The sequence below is a fragment of the Mesitornis unicolor genome, unplaced genomic scaffold, assembly GCF_000695765.1.
Source record: "Mesitornis unicolor isolate BGI_N332 unplaced genomic scaffold, ASM69576v1 scaffold42113, whole genome shotgun sequence".
NCBI lineage: Eukaryota > Metazoa > Chordata > Aves > Mesitornithiformes > Mesitornithidae > Mesitornis > Mesitornis unicolor.
In genome coordinates, this window is record NW_010176155.1 from 36234 (window position 1) to 51644 (window position 15411).

The 15411-nt window shown below is 35.2% G+C and overlaps 1 protein-coding gene across 1 annotated transcript in view; it reads left to right on the forward strand.

Annotated features, from left to right (window-relative positions):
- LOC104533717 (activating signal cointegrator 1 complex subunit 3) overlaps nt 1-15411 on the forward strand; it is a gene marked incomplete at both ends in the record, with an annotated part of 70788 nt that overhangs the window by 33697 nt on the left and 21680 nt on the right. Inside the window, 4 exons of the mRNA XM_010181666.1 lie at nt 2950-3087; nt 3189-3309; nt 6741-6873; nt 9435-9560. Coding sequence (XP_010179968.1) covers nt 2950-3087; nt 3189-3309; nt 6741-6873; nt 9435-9560 — 518 coding nt within the window. The remainder of the gene's footprint in view (nt 1-2949; nt 3088-3188; nt 3310-6740; nt 6874-9434; nt 9561-15411) is intronic.

Consider the following 15411-nt stretch of genomic DNA (forward strand, 5'->3'; position numbering starts at 1 on the left):
TAAATTATCATGAGAATTTTAGGCCTTCAACTGTGCCTGTGGGTAAAATAGTTGTGTTTATTACATTGATTTATGTGAAAGTAAGGGGTCAGCTAAAAATGACTAGGATTCCCTGCTGCTAAAATGACAGGATAGTAGTACATGCTCCAGCTCTCCTGCTATGGGTTCTTCAGTTTTCCTGTGGTAAATTACACTGCTTTGCAGGTATGACTAACAGCACCACAGGCCACTGCTGTAATACAAGTCAGAGGGAAAAAAAAATAATCACCACTGATTGTAAAAGCAAGAAGAACATCTTCGAATAAATTCCCAGCAGTGTGGATTTAGGATGGTTTATGCTGGCAACTACATGGCAAAAAAATGGTTTAGCTCGGGTTCTGTACTGAAAATAGCACTGTACAACTGCATGTGCTGAAGGAGCAGTCTAATCGCTATAGACTAATCCAAATCAGCTAATTTGACCTCTGTACTCTTCTAGAGGAAAAGAGAGCTTACATTCATTGTTTTACCAATATCAAATTCCGCTCATGTGAATAATGAAATAAAATGTCATTGGAACTGGCTTGTTCCCTTACATTAAAGGCATAACTATAATAAGGTGATGATTCTTGGTGCGGAGGAGAAAAATTAATTCAGCAATATAATATATTTTTGTCAATTTTGGAATGCAGAAATTGAGAAAAATGTAAATTCATTAGTTTTTTCATTTATTTTTCTGATAGTTACCAGTGCCATTTTCTACTTTTTTCGTCTTAATTCCCTGTCAAATGTATGCATATAACTATTATTTCTCAAAATGTCTATCTAAGCGTAACAAGCCTGTAGTGCTAGTACCACTTCATAAATCCATATTATTAATAGGTTCAGAAATATATTTAGTAATGTATGTTGATGTTCATAATTGTAGAGAAAACAGGTTCTCATTTTATCAAACTATGTTTGTCATAGAAGAAAAAAATCTTTAAGATGGGTCATAATTCATGTTGTCTACACTGCAGTCACATGTCTGTATGTTGACTGGAGAAATCAAAGGTTTGCTGATCATATCTATATAGATAAACTTTATCCTTTAACATATCCTGCTTTCATTCAGTTCTTTGCTCTTTTCTACTTATCTACTCCTTTCCTTGTTTCCCTTTCCTAAACAGACTTATCCCCTCTCCACTTCTCAATTCATTGCTTTTTCATTTCTGCTTCATTTCCTTTCACTGTTTTATAGTCCCTTTCACTCTTTTATTCTTTAAACATCCTTTTCTTTTATACACAGCAGCTCAGTTTGTACAACAAACCTTCCACATCTCATAATACAGGAAAACTCTCAGGAGCATCCAGGAAACTGCGTAACAAAGGAAAATAAAGTTTAGGAGCTTCCATTGACAGATCAGATTGATTGGACCAACCCAAACCTTGAACAGTATTTTTTTTTAATTGCGTTCTATGTTACTTCCATCAGTACTGGTTCTGTTAGTCAATACTACTTCAACAAACAGACTTTTCAAAATGCTTTGTTATTTGCTCTTCCTGACAAAATCAATTGAGTTACAAAATCTATTTTGTTTGGGTTGTTTTAAAAAAAAAATCCTGAATATGAACTATTCTGTTCTCTGGCTTTTTTGTACCTTTTAAAGATTTTTTATTTTTTAATAATAGTGACATATGTTGCTTGGGTTTAGATATGTCAATAATTTTATTAATTATAAGGTCTGAGAATTGTAAAACCCAGGAAACCTTTAGAAAAGTTTACAATTCTGAACATTGGAAGCGCAGCACCTCAAAGTCCTAAGTGGAAATGAAGATATTGCTGCAGTCATGCAGGTAGCATATCTGAGTACTTTGAGTTTGAGATGAGGCTGAATAGTCAGTCCAGATTTTTTGGTTACCCTGGGTAATTTGATCTGCACTACTACTTTTTCTCTAACCTTGGCTATACCTTCTAGGTTAACGGTAGATGATGCTGCCCATAAGTATGCAATATCATCATGCCACTGCTGGTGGCACCAGGAAACCACTAATAAGAGATGAGTTTTGAAAGTTCCTGGCTATAATTATATTAAAATCACATAAAATAATAAATGCTTTTAGCAATAAAACAACAGCATGAATATTGAATTTAATCACAAAACAAGACAGAAGTTATAAAGCTCTTGTTCATTATTAGTGAGAGGCTTCTCACAGAGGTCACCTACTGAAATAAATGAGCTTATTATGGAATCTACTACTTGAAAACATAGCTGAGAAATAAAGTTGTAGTAGTTAAAATTATTCCAAGCAGTCATTGACAGGAGAATTGGGAAAAAAAATAGTAATAGTAATAGAAAATAGCTTTTTGTCTGGACTTTTATGTTTTAAATGAAGACACTTATTGTATATTTTGTTTTACTACAGGGTTTGGGTCTATAAATTACAAACTCTCAAAAAATACTTGAAATTAATTTGCATTTCAGCATGTGAATAGGAAACTTTTTTGATTAATATTAATTGCAGAATTATCAGTCTGAAGAACTGTGTCTGCCTTTTCATAGGCATTAGAGAGAGACAAAGTTATTTTTCATTACTGCTATTACGTTACTGTTTGCAGGGATTTGCTATGTTTTTATACCAGTTCAAACCCCTTTGATACTAGGGATTGCATTAAACAAACACAGAGCAGAATGCACAGCATTTGCCAGACCTGCCAAGATATTTTCAGCATTTTCATTTCCTTGTCTGCGCTACTTAGAGTGTCAATAAAGTCACGTGCATTTTGTATTCCCCGCATCATGAATATAGTTTTTGAATATTTTTTATACTAAAACCAGACTGTTCAGTGACTGAAGAATGTATTTTTCTGTTTGTATAAACAGCATTAAGCAAATTATCCTTGCTATAAAAAAAGATAACAACAACCCTAGAAGTTTTAAATTTCTGAGTAATCCATTTTAAAACATGCAACTATTATTTCTGTTACAGATGAATGACGTTATAGTGACAGTGAGAGATTCAAATCTGAAGCTGACGCTTGCTTTTGGAATAGGCATGCACCATGCGGGTCTGCATGAAAGAGACAGGAAAACTGTGGAAGAATTGTTTGTGAACTGCAAAATCCAGGTACATTTGTTGTTTGAATCCTGCCATAATGAGTTTTACATGGAATTTTAAAAGTTGGCTTTTTGTTACATATACCTCATTAATCTTTCTTTCTGTTTTAGGTTCTTATTGCCACAAGCACATTAGCTTGGGGTGTAAATTTTCCAGCTCATTTAGTAATTGTTAAAGGAACAGAATACTATGATGGAAAAACAAGGCGTTACGTGGATTATCCCATTACAGGTACTCACATAAATTATGGAAATGGTCATATGCTGAACTGTATTTCAAGCACATGCAAATGATCTGAATTATTTAGTATCTGATCACTGAAAACACCTAATTTGGGTAGAGACTAGGAGTGCTGAGGAAAGGGTTTCATTATTTAATGCAAGTTGTAAGGTAACTCTTTTAAGAATTTGATTCATAATGAAAATGTTGCTGTTCTGCAGATCTCTTTTCATGCTAAATTCCTTCAATGTGTATAATCCAAAATAGACATTAAACAATTAAAGGGACAATATAAAGTCATATTTAGCTACCTAGTTAATTGTATAAAAGGAAATTTTCATGCATGCAAATAATTTTTTCATTTTTGAAACCTTTTTAAAATAGAAGCAGATTTTTAACAGTAAACTTAGCCATGCTTTGAAATGCGACAGTTGAATCACATGTGTATGAGAACATAAAATTTATATGTAGTCACTTGACAGTAAACGAAAAAATATACCTAGTCTAGTATCTTCAGTGATGTAAGTGACACTTCAAGTAAGTGATACTTCAAAAATAAGCAGCTAAATTAAATATTTGAATTTCTGGTTTGATATAGACTTTTCTTGCTTTCTGGCTCCAGTAAGCACATAAACTGTTCTGCAGTGTTTTCAACAAGCTTAAAGTGAACCATGGAAGAACTTCTTTCAGACTTCAGACAGGGAAAAATTTGTCTGGATGTTACTAAGCTTGAAGAATGAGGAAAAACTAAATTTATTCCAGGCTTCCTGTGCTGTTTTCCCTTTCTTTTTTCACAAGAGTTTGTTCCTAAATAATCTATGCCAGAGATGTGTACATGTAAGGGCAACCTAAATGTTATTTGTAATGTAAATAGAGAGCTTGCATCTTTTCTTTTTAACCATGCACCTTCTTTTCAGCAAGAGAAGCTTACTAATGAAAAAAACTCAAACTGAAAATACTACAGGGGTTACTTCTCCAAGTAAACCATCGTAGAGCTTAATGTAGTGGTTAGTGCTCTGCAGGAAACTTGGGATCAATTTCCAGACGAGCTTGCTTCTTCAAAGATTCTGGTATGACCTGGAAGCTTAGCCATGCACGCTTGCATTTTGTGACAGACTTGGGCTGATGTAAACTTAGTACGATCAGTCTCTGCAGAGCAGTAGTATCTCGCTCGTCCCAACTGGAAGAATAGCGACAACTGACTTTATTACTGAATGGGGAACAGTGATGAGGAAAGAAATCAACTGAAGTTTTAAATTTTATCTTAAATCTGTGGATAGAAAATAGTATATTCAAGAAGAAATCAGAAACTTGATAAGCACTGAAGACTTACTATGCTGTTTTAGAAATCTGTTGTACAAGTACTCACAAAGGCTCTGGGGGATGCTTATACTTTCACTCTTTATTGCCTTTTTGAATTCAGGTGACTTGGACATTGGGGGTTCTTCGATTCCTGAATTTTTAATAAGATTTAGGGTGTAAGGGGTGGATGGAATAACACTATCTGTGGTGGAAGCATTTATATTTTATTGTCTGCACTGCAACAGAAAATGCAGATTCCTTACTTTATGAAGAAACATGTGGTATGGTTTGTTTAGAGCATTTTTATTCTAGAGAATATTTATGCATCTGGAAGTTCTGTGGATAGGTAGTAGAGTTTTGCAGCAGCAATAAAATGAAAATGTAATGAGTTTCTTTCTGAAATTCTTCCAAAATTTCACAATGGTGTCTTTAATGCTGCCCTCAAGTAATGCCTTCACTGTTCTGTCATGGTATAAGTTAGTTTCTCCCTGCTGAAGTTACCTTTTTGTATCAGGGATGCATACGGCTCCAGGGAAGCAGCTGAGGGCAGAATGCATTATTCTGCAGTGTTCAGTAATTTCAAAATAAGTAAAAATGCTGCTTTGAGTGAAGTCAGAGGTCGTGGAGAGAGCCTTTTCTCAGTTACCAGACATTTAGTCAGCCAGTTGGATCATATTTAATATTTCAGGAGTTTAGTCCAGTGATTAAAAGCAGCCAAGCAACATATAGTCAGTAAAGAAAATATTGGGTTTAGATAATTATGTAGTGAATATTGGCAAAAATCATTTCCTGATGCTTTTTTGTAAATCCGTTCCCTATATAGTATTATGCACAATTTAATTCACCACATTAGAATAGCAAGAAGTCGTTTCATCACCCTCCTGTGCACATACCTATTCAGAAACATCATTTTCAAACTAGTTTCATTTTACATTTTCATGCCACTCCTAAATTAACAGAAGAAATAAACTGATAAAAAACATTGCTGTCTATACAGCATGTGGGTACGCAAGTGAAAATGTGTTACTAAAACTGTTTATCGTCATCGGGCTGTTTCTCCTATCATTGTGTGTTGCTGTATCCCTCTGGCTTTTCCTTCCTCAACTGACCATTGCGCCAAAAGCTTAGCGATTCTGAAGCCAAGGAAATTGCTTTTCAAACTGCCAGGTACTGCAAGCCACATGTTGTGTGGGTATGGTAGAGCTCATACACAAAACAGTAGAAGTTTTGAAATAAAGATGTAAAGCTTATTAATTGCTTTCTATTGTTTCTTCAAAGTTAAATAGCAGTTGGAGGCACCAAAAAGGAATCAGAGCTCCATTAAGTGAGACACAAAACAACCTATGCAGAGGCACTTCTCAGATTATGAGAAGACATGAACAAATAGATGATAAGCATACTTATCTTGGTGGCTGGGTAGCAAGTTAAGCTTGTTTTTTCTAGACTAGTATTTTCAGTGTTTATAGAAATAATTAACTAGTATTTGCAAGTAATGATGTGTAGGCAGAGTAGTAGAAATAAGCTTTGATTGTACTGTTTTTAAATTTGTATGTGATGAACTGATATACAGACAACATATGATAACAAACCATCTCTCCTCCAGTGCTAATAACTAATATTAATTGTCTTGAAGTTTGTGTGGTAAAGATCATAGCTGACAGTCATTAGAATCTGCCCTTACCTTTTTTCCTTTAAGCTATTCAAAACCTAGGAAATCAAATATAGCAGAAAAGCTTATAGGAGACTTTTTATTATGATGAAGTCAAATGCTTCAAAATTAGGAAATAATAGACATTTTCCATCATAGTCTTCATGAGTTCTCTTACCATGTTTAATTGTGTATGATCAAAGAAGGGATGGACGTGTACTGGAAGAAAGGAAGAAGAAATTTATATTAGGTGTAAGCTTGGATTCTATTGTAGTGGGTCGTCGTCAAGTATGTAGGAAGATAGTCTCTGCCAGAAAGAAGTTCACTGAAAATTTATCTGAAATGGAAAAAAATTAGATGTGTCAAAACCAATAGGGCGTACAAGGCCAAGGAAATAAAAAAATCCTGTATTGCGTGTAGTATAGACATAAATAAATTTATTTATATATTTAAATGAATATATTTGGTTTATACATTATTGTCTCTTTGGCAGATGTACTTCAGATGATGGGACGTGCTGGCAGACCACAGTTTGATGACCAAGGAAAAGCTGTAATTCTAGTCCATGATATAAAGAAAGACTTCTACAAAAAATTCCTTTATGAACCTTTCCCAGTGGAATCAAGGTAAAGATAATGCAATCAGAAAAGCTGATCAAATTATCAGCAAAACTACACATGGGGAATAGTGAAATGTGAAACAAAATTCCTGTGCCGAATATCTCCTTAATATTGGGATCCTAGAGGAAAGTCATTTTCCACAAAATATTATCCATCCTTATTCAGGAAAATCCTTTCTCCCATGAGTTTCAAAGCACTGGTGAGCTATTTAGTCCATTCCCAGATAATACTGCAAATGCTTCTCTGCTTCTGAGTGTTGTCTCAGACAGCTGAATACTGTTCTTCAAGACCAGTGTTTAGGACAACTATACATAATCCTCAGAACCCTCTCTGAAATTATGTGACAAATTCCTAATATAAAAAAAAATAGATTAATTTCTAGCACTTTTTACCTAGAATGCTTGTACCATTATAGATATCACATTCTTCAAAATCTTACAGGTTCAGAAATAAATCTGCATGGTGTAAACAATTAACTAATACACCTTCAACACATCTTTCACTTCAAAATTGCAATATTTTTGTCAGAAATTTAGAAACACCACCTTTTGGTAGCCTCTCCAAACTTAGTTTGCTGTCCAGCATAATGTAACTCATGCTTTAGTTTTATATTAATAATATACTTAGTTTTTCAATGAGAAGCAGAACTAGTTGTATCAGTCTCCTGTAGAGCATGTCTCATGGAGGAATTCTCAGACATCTAATAAAGCATGAGCACGTAGAAAGATTTTCTCAGTGATGAAGAATACAAAGAAAACTTCATCCTTCAAGATAAGAACTGAAGGGACGTCTGGCTGGTCAGGAATTGATCATCCAGTCTAACGCCCCTGCCAGAGCAGGATCACCCAGACCAGGTCACCCAGGAACGCATCCGGGCAGATCTTGAATGTCTCCAGGGAAGGAGACTCCACAACCTCTGTGTGAAAAATTTTTTCCTTATGTAATTTGAAGGAGCTTGAAAGAGCTATCAGTGAAATGTAGTTGAAATGGGCTGATGTATTTGAAGGTTAATTTCTATGATGCACAGACAGACATACAATTTTTGCAAACAAGGAATGTGAAGACATGCACTTCATTTCCTTAGAAAACCACACTTTTCTTTTTTTAACATATAATTGCAATGAGCACAAAAGGCTAGGAGTTGAACTTCTTCCAATGATGGCTAGTAAGTCAAAAGAGTAGTATGCCTGAAGTGCTGATGATATATCCAGACTGTATGGCACTTGCATAAACTAGGAAATCTCTCTGTTGGTAAGTGTTTTTTCTAAATAAAGAAACCTGATCTTCAGTATAACAGTTGTAATCACACCTTGGTTCTGTTTGGAATACTATAAATATTCTCTGTTTCCCATAGCTCATTTTACCTATATGTATTTACTTTGTAGTTTCATATATTCCATCTTTTACTATAAACAAAGAGTATTTGATAAAATTTCAGATGAAGATTCACATATTAATAGCAGTCTCATTAAGTTCTACAGAGGTTGTGATTCTATTAACTTAGAGTTCTCTTGGTCTCTTTTATGATCAATTATTTGAAGTAAGTGGCTTCATAGCTTCCAAAAGAAACTATTTGGGGTTTTTTTTGAGGGTTTTTAGTTTTAGAATGCTTTCCCATCTGTTCTACCAAAGAGCAGATTTATCAGCATTGTGTAGGATTTCCAATTTGTAAATTAAACTTTGTATTTTTTTAATTAAAGTTTTTTTTCTACAAGCCATTGTCTATGTATTAGTTGTAACACTTGAGTACACAACTCATATGACAGGCCTTGTGCTGTCACTGGTCTCGAGTCTGAAATACAGCACATTAGAAGCAAAAGGGAAATCCCTCTTTGTTGTGCAATAGCTATTGAATAATCTGTCCAGTTCCTGTGGGACAGCCTAGGTAGAACATCTACAGATCTTAGCTTCAGAACAGGCAATCAGTGGTATAGAGCAGTAAAACAACTACTCATACCAAATTAAACTTTGTTGCATTTAATGACACTAAACAGTATTTTACTTCGTAAGAATAATTTTAAACTGCTATTGTTCTTCTGTGTTTCTGAGTTTAGATCTTTCTGGGGAAAAGTAACTGCCTTTTTTTTTTTTTTTTTTTTTTTACATTGCATGAAGATGAGGCAAAATCGGGGGGAAGCAGTTTTGATGTCATTTTAATAGCCCTCAAGTATTTGTCAAGTATTAGCTAAGCTATTGCCACTGTTTCATTTCCTGTTTGCCTTTCCATATGATTCCCTATTGGATTAAACCAGCATGATCATATGGTCAACATACAGTATTACAGAAGTTACCACTGAGTAGCTCCATCTGAATACATTCCATGAATGACTTACACTTGTGCATTCTTGATCCAATCAAAAAATTATTTAAGCTTCATTCCACTAACATGTAAAGAAGATGACTGACGTTGCAATTACATTCCCTCTTCTTCCCCTTTTCTCTTTTACCAGAAGATATATATATAATATTTTCAGATTAAAAGTAATAAACCTTTTAATGCACAATGCTACAAAATATATTGCCTGTCTTTGTGATTGTAAAGTCAGCTAAGTCCTCTTGTGCTTCAGCTTGTTAGAAGTGCTGGCTGACCACTTGAATGCTGAAATTGCTGCTGGAACTATTACTTCTAAGCAAGATGCAATGGATTATATCACCTGGACTTACTTCTTCCGTCGACTTATAATGAACCCAACGTGAGTATAAAATACAAATGCAATTTAATCTAAAGGTAACTTGAGGGTAGAGTTGATCCAAAGGTGATCCCGCTGCTGTTGGAGCCTGTAGTATTTAGCAGTCTCAAATGTAGGAGCATTACTGGCCCACACATGGAATAAAACTCATGTGCACATTTTTAAAATATATTTTTCTCTAAATATAAATGCGTTATGGGCAGATAACTTTACAATTTAGAACAACTATAGAACAGCCTTATTGAGGGACCTCCATCAGCATCCCTAAAATAAAACTCCAGATTATCACATTCCTTTAGGTATTATATTCATAGTGTGTTACTTTTTTTTAGCTACCACATTGACATGTTCTGCCCAGTTTTCTGTAGAAAATCTATTAAGACCTGGATTTTCCTAATAAATGAGAGAATAGCTATCAGCTGTTTCTCTGTGATAAAGTTTACTTTCATTAGGGTATCCTGGTGAAACCATGTGTGCAATATTTTCAGTGATTGTTATCATCCTGCCTAGCTCCAGCTGGTATGCAGATCATTCTGTGCTGTTCCAGCATCATAGCCTGCCTTTGCCACAACATTGTTTTGAGTAAATGGTATGATCATTCACACACCAAAATAATGTGGCAAATAAAGAATTTGGCATTTATAGCACTAAATATTTCTTGATGTACTCCAGAGTGTTGTATTTCTGAAATTATGTTAATGTCCGTAACATTTGGCTGAATTTTCAGCTGGATTCTTTATGGGCAACAGCTAGTGGGAGCCTGCAGGTGATAAAATAATTTCCTTCAATTCTTTTTTCGTCTTCATTAGTTTTGAATTGTGCATCTAGTCCTATGCTAAGAATCTCCCGCAAAACAGAATTTCCATCTAATCTTCTTGGGAAATAAAAAATGGCAGAGTGATAGAACTGTAAACTAAAGAAAACATATTCAATTCTCTTACTTGTTAACTAACAAAATTAATACATTTATGTCGAAGGTATTTCTTCTCTGAAAGTGACAAAACTGCTAACTTCTGGTTTTTTCTAGGTTAGAGGTGGATAAAGCTGTGTTTAGTTGCATGACTTTGAAATCTACACATGATCCGTTCTACAACTACTGTTTAAAACTATGCCACTGCAGACACTATTCCTTTTTAGTATAAAGAATTTTATTTTAAGATGTCTTGCTCTTGAATTGCTGTGTTAAAGTGATGTTGTTGATTTGCCTTTGGCAAGCTTTGATCATATGCTAGGTAGATTTTTAAGACACAACATATAGCCCAAAGGTAAGTGTACAAACTAGAAATGTAGTTATTTGATTTAATAGGCCACCTCTTCCCAATACAAAGGTTCCCAGTGGAATGTGAGGTTAGCAAGTTTACTGATGGTCCATTTTTCTCAGCACTTCCTTTAATGTGCAGTGCGTCACATAAAGCTAAATCTGAAGTTATCGCAATAGAAACTTCTAAGCAAAAGTTCTGCTATGCTGAGAGGATTGTGGGAATAAAGGTAGAGAGAGGAAAAAAGACCTGCTATATGTCATAGTGACATGCAGAGCCTTTGTAGTGAGAAACAAGATAAACAGCTCTTGACTAGTCACATCCATAATGGCAGGATAGGAATACATATTGAAGTTCCTAATGAGATTGGAGTCTTTCATTGGAACGCCACACACGCAGGTTGGAATAGTTCACAAGTTGTTCTGCTTTACCCCCCGTCTCATCCACACAAAGGTATCACAGAATCACAGAATCACAGAACGTTAGGGATTGAAAGGGACCTCAAAAGATCATCTAGTCCAATCCCCCTGCCGGAGCAGGAACACCTAGATGAGGTTACACAGGAAGGCGTCCAGGCGGGTTTTAAATGTCTCCAGAGAAGGAGACTCCACAACCTCTCTGGGCAGCCTGGTCCAGTGCTCTGTCACTCTCACTGAGAAGAAGTTTCTTCTCAAATTGAAGTGGAACCTCCTGTGTTCCAGCTTGTGTCCGTTACCCCTTGTCCTATCATTGTTTGTCACCGAGAAGAGCCTGGCTCCATCCTCGTGACACTCACCCTTTAAATATTTATAAACATGAATGAGGTCTCCCCTCAGTCTCCTCGGTACTCAGCATTCTTTCTGTACTCAATCATGCAGGGAGGAAAATGACAGACATTATTGACTATGTCAAAGAGGTCACTTTCAGATACCAAGTACAAGTGCACTAGATGTGCACACTTTCCATTCTTTGACACAATAATAAATTCTATTCAGTTTCATCCAAAGGTACTAAACTAGCCAGTCAGTAGAGTTTGTGGACCTACTGTCTGTGATATTTTCAGACTTCCTACAAGCCAATTAGTTCCAGTGTGGTCAGTGTTTGAGATACACCAAAGGAAAACTGAAGAGTTTTATGAAGAGAAGTCAATGATAGTTGAGATAACTTTGAATAAATTGCATTATAGTAATATATTTACTGTGCCATAGATAAGCCTATGAAATGATTGATATTACCAACCAAGAACTATTTGTGGCCCTTAATAATCCAAAAGTTTTATGGTTTATTTTTTATAAAAAGTAGGAACACAATGGCTGAATTTTGGGTCAGGTAGTTACGCAATACCTACTCAATGTCACTTGATACAGTGTTCTTTATCATGTCCTGCCCCAAAGCAGTTTTGTTGACTTTCTTTCCACTGTGAAACAAGGACTATTTTCCAGCCAGCAGGTGACTTTACCTTAGTGTTGTATAAGTAATTCCCGTATGCATGATTGGTAAATTGCCTTGGGATTCATGGGCATAAAAGTCATTGCATGTGATGCTGTAAATCGCCAAAATAATGGGCTTAGATAATATGTAGAAGATTTATATTCTCATTTATTGCCAGTTTTAGCTACTTGTATATTAAAGCTGCATAAACAAATCTGTGGTCATTCTATTCCAATCCAGTATCATAAAATGCCTTACTGAATGCCTACAATTTGTACTATTTAAGTAATGTTAATCTAACTTTGCTGTGAGAGAGATCAAAGTATCCTTTTGCAGTAGGTATCCAGGTTTCTTCTAAACATCCAGTCATTACAAAAGCTTTTCTGGCACACTTGAGGTAATTTGTTAGACTTCCAGTAATATCTTTTTAAATGGTGGTGTTGAAAATCTTTGCTTGTTTCCAAAAAACCATTTTAATTTTCTTGTTTGATGAACGCCTTTATCTTGAGATCTGTGAAATGGGTTTTAACTGTCTAGTTAAGAGGAGTAATTGAGCTTCTGATTTGGGGGAGTGGAGTAGCTAAGTGCTAATTTTGTTCAGAGGCATACTGACTAGTCATGGGCATGTTGTTCAAGGGATGATCTGCAAATGAGAGGGCTGGTCCAATTAAAACTGTTTATCAAAGTGTATCAGTCTCAACATCCAGCATTTCTTTCCTTTTCTTTCCTTTCCCCAGAGCAATTATTCCTAAATGTAGAGGTTTTTGAATTTGCACATTAAGTCAGTGTCTTCAGTGAAGGACTACAACGTGTTCTTCTTTCCACATACAACTTCAGTCAATATTTTCTTTACTTAGTTAAGATCAGACAAGACAGATCAGCAAAGTGCCCTATTCTTTGAAAGGGGCTATTTTGAGACACTCGATTATCTCCTTTCCTTGACTGAAATTCCTTTACTATTTCATTCTTTTACACTTATAAAAGATTGTAATCTGCAACTTTCTACAAAAGAGAAATGGCTAAGGGAAACATTTTCTGTAAATCAGGTTATGATATTTTCCAGATACATGTGCAGTAAAAGAGAAATAGAAATTTACAACATATGTAAAGTTAAGCAGAATCAGCTTTCATTTGGAAAGTTAGACATTCTGAGAGCACACATCCCATCACTGTTAAAATGTGTGTGTTTTTTTAATGTATATACAAATATATACAAGATTGTGTGGGTATACATATACACTTATAGAATCAGTTTTCTGTGTAAATTCCTTCTGAAGACCTGAAAAAAATTGTTTTATTCATTCTGAGAATTCTTATTAAGGGGAGAGAGGGTTCCACTTTGTGTCAGTCTTACAAACTTTTCTGGACTGAAAGAATGATGTCACATAAATTATAATTTAATTATCTCAGACTGATGATCTTATCATCATACACTTAGATTTTACTTTAAATTTCCTCTTCTCAGTATGATTAACTGAGCATGTCTAATAACACATGAATAAAACAACTGAATAAAAATTACTATTATATACTGTTCCAATATGGTCCCTGGTATTGAGGTGACAGCTAACAGCAGCCAGTCAGGATAGAATAATACGTATTTCCGTTACAAAAACACAGATATTCAGAATTTTAGGGCTAGTTTGGAATTATATCAGAAGGGAGGATTATTGAAGAAAGTTAAATTAACAAAGATTAAGAGATAAAATGGAAAGGTTTGGCAGTAGCTATTAAAAACATAAGCTAGGAAGGTGCAGGGATGTTACACTGCAATAATTACCAATATCCATGTTTTGACTTGGTAAACAGATATTTGTCAGGGTGAATTCTTCCTTTTATAGTCACATTTAGATCTGTGTGCATGTGTATATACTTCATAAATAACAGCTATAGCATTACTATGAATTTCATAATAAGAGCTTGTTCTTTTAAATTATTAGAGTCACCGTGATGCAAAAAGTACAGGAATGTAAGTCATGGTATGCTTTTACAAACTATTCATGCAAATTAAGTTTTTCTCAGTCACTCAGTCTGGAAAGCCCCAGGCTGCTGAGTATCTGAGCCACCCTCTTCTTCCCCAGTTTGCTGCAGTCTTAGGTGAGATGCAAAGCTGAAGACCCTGCATCTCCCCATTCAGAAAGCAAATTCACATAATTCTTTTCCCACTCTTGGATATGATTTATCTGTATAAATTATCTGTTGGAATATATAATAGGAAAAAGAAATGCCCAATCAATATGTAAGCAAATTTACAATGTGCCTGTTGCCTCTGATTTCTCATCTCAAACTTTGCTTTTAATTAAAATATTTACAAGACTGATGTGGAAGCAGATTTGATCTTCTTAAATAACCACAATGTACAATACACTAAAAAGTTATTAGAGGCAGCAAGGTATCTATTTCTCATACCTGGCATAAGCAAATATATGAATGCAAGAAAATGCAAGTAAAATGCAGATGGAGATGACTGTCTGCAGCATTTGTACGTGTTTTGATGCATTTTAGCAAGCCAGTCCCAGGCTCCAGAGTCAGTCAGTGATGCCTTAACAGCAGGAGTTGGTACATTGGTTCATAGCTCTCTGGCTATGAAAGTCCATCAGTTGTGCCGAATACTCAGTACCATTTCCATGGTACCATTTGAAGATGGCAGCTGTTGAAGGTCACAGGCTGATGAAAGTAAACACAGTTGATGACTGCAGTAAAGCGATTTATAAAAATTACTATCTGTGCTTCCCCCATACTTGTTCATAACAAATTTCCACTTTCAGGACTGTGAAATCTCAGAATGCACACTTTCTTGCCATCAAGTGAATGCTGTGGATTTGTCTTTTTCAGCGCGTTTGTTTCAAAAGGCCTTCCAGCTAGCAAGTTTTTATCTTTTAATATTTTTGGCTGACTCTGCCACTGATTTTCATTATGTGTGTCACTATTACTACCGTATAATCTGAACATAAAAAACATGGTGCCGTAACAAATGACTTCACAGCATTGACAGTTATAGCAGGAGCATTTCAAGGCTGATGAAAAATTTCCCAGAGAGATCTCAGGTCAGGTTTACATAAGCTAAACAGGAAATGATTGCCACCATTCACATTAAATCCTAAATGTTTTGTGTAACTTCATCTACATTTTGTTTCTGCATGTCTCTCTGTCTTTCTCAGCTGATGAAATTCCACACTTTCTTA